Source organism: Dipodomys ordii, unplaced genomic scaffold (assembly GCF_000151885.1).
Source record: "Dipodomys ordii isolate 6190 unplaced genomic scaffold, Dord_2.0 Scaffold66, whole genome shotgun sequence".
In the NCBI taxonomy this organism is placed as follows: domain Eukaryota; kingdom Metazoa; phylum Chordata; class Mammalia; order Rodentia; family Heteromyidae; genus Dipodomys; species Dipodomys ordii.
Window position 1 is genome coordinate 311,920 of NW_012267282.1, and position 6,923 is coordinate 318,842.

General features: G+C 59.5%; 1 protein-coding gene across 1 annotated transcript; it reads left to right on the plus strand.

Annotated features, from left to right (window-relative positions):
• Positions 1 to 49: 49 nt before the first annotated feature.
• On the plus strand, positions 50 to 494 carry Lrcol1 (leucine rich colipase-like 1). Its single transcript, XM_013023031.1, has 2 exons — positions 50 to 190; positions 264 to 494. The coding sequence occupies exons 1-2, from the start codon at positions 50 to 52 to the stop codon at positions 492 to 494; spliced, it is 372 nt and encodes a 123-aa protein (XP_012878485.1).
• The last annotated feature ends 6,429 nt before the right edge of the window (positions 495 to 6,923 follow it).

A 6,923-nucleotide genomic window follows, 5' to 3' on the forward strand; every position in this document is an offset into this window, starting at 1 on the left:
GGCGGGGGAGGGGACTGTGAGGCTGGCCTGGGCCCAGCATCTGGAGCTGATGTGGCCACTCCCGCAGCCCAACGGACATCGGTGCTCCAGCCATAAGGACTGCTACAGCGACTGCTGCGTGCAGACTGGCAGGCAGCCAGACAAGTTCTGCACCACCAAGACCATGCTGCAGTGCGTGGCCTGGCGCAAGGTGGGCTGCGGGGGAGGGCGCGGGGGGCAGCCCAGGGAGCTGGCCTCCGACCCCTGACCCAGCCTTCCCGCAGCCCGACAGAGACCTGTGCAGCAGCCACAACCAGTGCTGGAGCCTGTGCTGCATCCAGGTGGGTGAGTCCAGCCGCACGCGCTGCTGGCCGCGGACCGGGTTCCTGGTACAGTGCCTGCCGCTGGTATGTGCAGCCGCGGGCCCCCAACCCCCACACGGGGGCGCCAGCATCCACCCCCGCCATCCACCACACGGGGGCGCCAGCATCCACCCCCGCCATCCCGCTCCCTGAGCAGACACATAGGGGTGTCAGGAGACACCCCAGCTCAGAACGGGCCCCCGGTCAGGACAGGCCCCGGGTCAGGACAGGCCCCAGCTCAGGACTGGCCCAGGGTCAGGACAGGCCCAGGGTCAGGACGGGCCCCGGCTCAGGACTGGCCCAGGGTCAGGACAGGCCCAGGGTCAGGACAGGCCCCGGGTCAGTACGGGCCCAGGGTCAGGACAGGCCCAGGGTCAGGACGGGCCCCGGCTCAGGATGGGCCCAGGGTCAGGACAGGCCCAGGGTCAGGACGGGCCCCGGCTCAGGACTGGCCCAGGGTCAGGACAGGCCCAGGGTCAGGACAGGCCCCGGCTCAGGACAGGCCCCAGCTCAGGACTGGCCCCGGCTCAGGACAGGCCCCGGGTCAGGACAGGCCCCGGGTCAGGACAGGCCCAGGGTCAGGACAGGCCCAGGGTCAGGACGGGCCCCGGCTCAGGATGGGCCCAGGGTCAGACAGGCCCAGGGTCAGAACGGGCCCCGGCTCAGGACGGGCCCAGGGTCAGGACAGGCCCAGGGTCAGGACAGGCCCCGGGTCAGGACAGGCCCAGGGTCAGGACAGCCTGCTGGCAGTTCTAGCTCCAGGGACCCCGGCGGGTTTCTCCGGTGAAAGGCGGTTCTTCAGACCCCACATGGCCCTGGTGCCCCCCTGGGGGTCAGCACCGGCTGTTCTGAGGGGTGGGTCTGGAGCGCTGACCTGCCTGGGAGGCGGCTTCCCTCCCTCCGCCCCGCACAACCATTTCCTAATCTTTGTCGTGTCCTTTAGTGAGGAGACACAGACCTGGACTGCAGAGACATTTTTGGAGGACCTGACGGGGTCGAGCTCTGTTCCCTGCTTGCTCTCTGGGGCTCTGGAAAGCTGTGGACATCACAGACGCCTGTTGCTTGCTGTTGATATGAACTCTCCTTACACCTGTGAGAACAAATGGCTCAGGTGCCACAATGACTGCATACAAATAAACACCACTTGTTGAATGAACCAGAGTCCAAACACTGTTTTTCACAAACATGGGCTGGGAAGGTGGCTCAGTGGTAGAGCGCTTGCCTTGCATGCATGAGGCCCTGGGTTCGATTCCTCAGCACCACATAAGCAGAAAAAGCCAGAAGTGGTGCTGTGGCTCAAGTGGTAGAGGGCTAGCCTTGAGCTGAAGAGCTGAGGGACAGCGCCCAGGCCCCAAGTTCAAGCCCCATGACCAACCAAAAAAAAAAAAAACAAAAAAACAAAAAACCCCACCAAAGTCATGGCACTCTATGAAACCTGAAGACTGCTAGGTACTGGTGGTTTATGCCTCAAATTCCATCTACTAAGGAGGCTGAAATAGGGAGATCTTAGTTTGAAATTAGCCTGGGCAGTCTCCAAAATAACCAGGTGGTGAGAAGAAAGGCGAGAAAGGAAGAAAGAAAAAAGAAGGGAGAGAGGGTGGGCGGGCTGAACTGCAGTTCCTTCCTGGGAAGCCTGCGGGGGGCCGGGACGCAGGGCTGTGTGAGGCCCCAGGCTCGAGCCCTCCTGAGAGGGACTTTCCACACCAATTCTGCAGTTTTTGTCACTGCAGATAAAAATGGTCACTCGGTTGCTCCACACGGAGAAGTCTTCCCTGATGAACTCATCGCCCAGGCCCAAATTCAGGACGGGAAGTGGACCACACCTCCTGGCTACATACCGGGCCACAGCCGCTTTCCCTGCTCTGTCTTCCCGGTGGGCTCAGGAGGCCTCTTCATCCTCCTGTGCACGTGATTGGTAGCAGTGTGGAAACGGTTGGCCCGGGCAGGGCCTGGCCTGGCCTCCACTTACTACCTGCAGGGGAGTCTGCCTTTGGCCCGAGTCTCCGCTCAGCCCTGAGACTCATTGCAAGTCTCTGGAAGTAGAGCTGGAGGTAGAGATCTCAGGTTGAGCCTCGATGTGGAGCCCAGGGCTGAAGTGAGGATGGAGGAGAGGCAATGCTCAAGGGAGGAGACAGAAGGGACCATGACCTTGGCATGTGTACCTGTCTGGAGAAGCCTTTGGGGGCACCAGCCAGAGTCCCTGAGGTGTCACCTCCCTCACCCCCAGTCCTGTCTGCCCTGGAAAGGCCCTTGCCCTGAAGCGGCTGCTAATCGCACCCGGCAGGGCTGCGCAAGGGACTGCACCAGCGAAGTAGAGAACCTGGCGCCTCGTGCTGTGTCCAGCACCACACAGCTCAGCAGGTCCAGGCAGGCCTTGAGGACCCCTGAACCCATTCTCCTCTGCTATAACTTGACTGTGTGTGTGTCTCCCCTCCCCAGCTCCCCTAGAAAGTCTACACCGAGTCCCACTGACCAGGACATCCCGGGGTGGCGGCTGCAGGGGGCGGGGGGCTCTTCTCTCCAAGCCTCAACGCCATCTGTGACCAATATCAAGAAATAGATGTTCACTCCCAGGTGCTCTGATACAGGCAGCAAAACACCACAGATTCCTTCCGTCACAGGTCTAAGTGAATGTGTTTGAGAATGTGGAAAATTAAGAGGAGAGATTGTATTGGGCTACAACCTTCCCAGCTTTAAACTAATTTCTCAACAGACACCAGTGGCACATGCCTATAATCCCAGCTGCTCAGGGGACCGAGATCTGAAGATGAGGGTCTGAAGCCAGCTACAGTGACTCTTATTTCCAATTAATCCCCAAGACAGTTGGTGGAATGCCAGCCTTGAACAAGAAAGCTAAGGGACAGTGCTCAGGCTCTGAGTTCAAGACCCCATACTCACAGAAAAATGATTTTAAACTAATTTTTTAAGTCTTTATAGCTCACAGCATATTTGCATATTCGTTATGAACTAATGCCCTGAACTCATACCCTAGAAAAGCTCTTACGTGACAGATGAGTCTTGGGGGGACAGACTTTATTGAGGGCGTTGGCCACCCCCAGAGGACTTCTGGCTTGAGGCCTGCTTCAGTTCTGGGGTACGTGGGGTGTTTACACAAGGACCAGATCAGGGTCACGGCTGGAGATCAAAAGCAGGGATGGTCATGGGGAGGGCTTTCTTTTCTATCGAGGGCAGCATTGTCAAGCTTCCTGTCAGCTTTGCGGCCAACTGCCAGTTTCTGGAATACCCCAGAGAAGCAGTTAATACCTCGGGAACTTGTCGGGAGGGGAGGCCCTCTTCTGAGAAGCGCAGGATGGGATAAAGCCAGGGCTGCCAGCGCTCGGGCTCATGCAGTTCCGCGGCCAGCCACGGGAGGGCGGCCTGGCCTCAGGAACGCAGAGGCTGTAGGCACCTGTCCCAGCAGGACCAGCCCCTGACCGGCAGTTGACCTGCGGCCGGAGCGGGCACAGGCTTCCCAGGGCGCCCGGCCGGCAGAGGCCGGGGCGGCCCCCAGCGGGGCAGGGGGTGCCCACCAAACCGGCTTGGGACCTGTGCTCAAGCTGGACACCAGATTTCTGTCTGTCCAGATGTCTTTGTCCAGGGAGCCCCAGCTGGGTGTGGGGTCCTCCTGGAGGGCAGCAAGGGCTGCAGCGGGGCACGTGGATGCCAGGTGCTGCTGAGGGAGCACACACGGACATCGTCCTGCCTTGTGGGGGCTGTGTGTGTGTGTGCGGTCCTAGGCTGCCCTGGGGCTCCGCCATCCTCCATCCCTGCCTGCTGAGTGCAGGGACCGCAGGCGTGTGCTACTGCCCCAGCCCATTGCATGGCAACCTTACGCAGCCCTGGGTTAGCTCACAGCTGACCTCTTTCCAGTGGCTGTGCAGCGATCACCAACATTGCCTCCGGTGTGCATCCCAGGTTCACACACTCGAAGGACTTAGGACACAGAAGCTGTCCACAGGGAGCTCGTGAATGGACAGGCACGCCCCCCCCTGCCCACAGGCCACAGCCCCTCTGCTCCGGCCACGTTCACTTCCTCACACAGACTGGCTTCCTCCCCTGCTCATGCCCATAGGCCCCAAATTGTGCCATGTTCCCTCCTGGCTCTGCCCTCCCTTGAAGCTGGCCCCCTCCTCCCTGGCCTGGAAGTCTGTGTTTACGCGGGTAGGGGCCAGGCTGTGCCGGGGGGTCAGATCTAGGACCCTGCAGCACAGAGGCAAGCTGAGTTGTGCTGTGTGTCCCAGGTGTTGGTGGCCAGTCCTGTTTCTCCACACTGGGCGTGTCGGGTCCACTCCATGGCTGTTACAGCTGGAGGCTGTGACCCTGGCCAGGGCCTTCACAGCTCCCAAGATGTAGCCGCCACCGAGGATCTCAGCCCCGCTTGGATGACTTCCCCACAGGAAGACACTGCACCGCAGCGCGGTGACCATGCTGCCCCTTCCCTGGGGAGCGGGACTCTGTGCGGTGACTTCGGCAATTTGCTCTCCCACCAGCATTGAGTGAGGGTGAACCCGGCTTGCCACCCACTCATCCACAGGATGAGCTCTGAACTGTTCATCTGTAGGGCCCTGTGTGCTGCAAGCGGCCTGCGCACTGCCCGGCCGGGTTACTGGTGAACATGAGGGGACCCAGTCATTCTCGGAGATGGAGGGAAGACCAGGGGCAGGCAGGTGCTGTCAGCAGCTGCACACAGGGCCTGGCTTCCTGACCCAGAAACAGGCCCTGCAGCGAAGCCATGCAGATAACGTGGACACGGATCTGCTGGGGTGCGGGGGTGTCCCCCTCTGCAACATCACTGCAGGTACGAGACTTTGGTCTGGGGCTCAGGCAGTCCAGGGACACATCGGACCCCACCTCGGACACAGATCAAACAGGGGTGACACTCAGATGCAGGGGGTCCTGGGCCCCGTGTGTGGAGGCGGTATGGCGGCTGCTCACCGCCCAGGCACGGCTCTGCGTCCTCAGGGAGGGTTCTCTGGCAGGAGGCAGACCCCACCTGTCCCGCACCCCACAGACCTGCACCAACCGGGCAGTGAAAGAGCAGGGTCCGAGGGGGGAGCTGGCTGTGCGGTGGTCGGGGTTGACTTGCTCAGATGTGGTCGCAGGGCCCCCCACACAGACAGGAAGGAGTCAGGTTTTTAGCACAGCTGGAAAGTGAACCACAGAGCAAGGACAAACTCCTTCCTGCCACGCTCTGCCCAGCAGCAGCATGGGGGGGGGGGGCTGGACCTGCAGGATGATCACCAACCTCCGCATCACACTGGACCACATTTCACCCAAGTCAAGGCTGTGTTTCTCATCAACTGATCTAAAATAAAGTGAAGCTAGGCTTCACACTGGTGGCTCATACCTGTAATCCCAGCTGCTCAGGAGGCTGAGATCCTTGGATCAAAGTTTAAGCTAGCCCCAGCAGGAAAATCCCAAACTCCCTGATCTCCAAGAAACTACTCAGAAAAAAAAAAAAAAAAAAAGCTGGGAGTGGAGCTGTGGCTCAAGTGGTAGATGCCAGCCTTGAGCAAAAAAGCTCAGGGACAGTGCTCAGGCCCTGAGTTAAAAAAATCCCAGGACTGTCAGGCACCAGTGGCTCATTCCTATAATCCTAGCTCAGGAGGCTGAGATCTGAGGATCATAGTTCAAAGCCAGCCTGGGCAAGAAAGTCTGAGAGACTCTTATCTTCAATGAGCCACCAGAAAACCGGAAGTGATGCTGTGACTCAAATGGTAGAGGGCTAGCTTTGAGCTGAAGAGCTGAGGGACAGCGCCCAGGCCCAGAGTTCAAGCCCCACGATGGATAAAAAAAAAAAAAAAGTGCCAACACAATGTAGATAGAACTGAAAATAAGAACAAAGCAGACGGCCATCCTGAACCAGAAGCCTGGCAAACAGAAGTGGGCATCCTCGTGTGGAACACTCTAGAAGCTGTGTGAGCAAAAGCGACGGCAGAGGGCTGAGGTGGGCAGCCTCCTATCCTTCTGGAAGCCTTTTGTGCTTCTGTCTGGAAGACGCAGTTGGAGAACGTCCTTGTAACGGGAGCTGGCCAGTCCCGAAGTCCACTCTAATGAGCTGCAGACCCGAGCCGCTCAGGAGGGCTGGGGCAGGCCTGGAGGACCAACGTCCTTCGCGGGCAGCGAGGGCAGGTGCAGCAGGGCTGAAGGCCCTCAGCAGCGCTCTTCCCCGGGCAGAGGCCTCGGCCTGGCATCGTCCGGGGGGGGGCTGCGGCTAGCGGCCGTGTTTTTCTCCTCTCTCCCTCTCTGCCAGTCCTGGGGCTTGAACTCTGGGCCTAAGCACGGTTTCTGAGCATCTTTTGCTCCTCTGGCTTTTTCTGTGATTAACCCTTGAGCAGCTGGGTGGCCCCTGGGCCCCGTGTTGGTTTCTTTGTGAAGGAGCCACCGAATAACCAGCGCGGTGCCTGGGAACTTCTCATAAAGATGACCAGGTTAAGAATTTAATAATGTTTTGTATTTATATTAACAGACTATTTACACGTGTTTATCATTAAAAACAAACAAAAAGGCCCTTTCGGCTTCCCGTCCCGGGGAGGGCGGCCGCGGCCCTGCGCAGTGTCGGCGACGGCCGGGCCTGGCGCT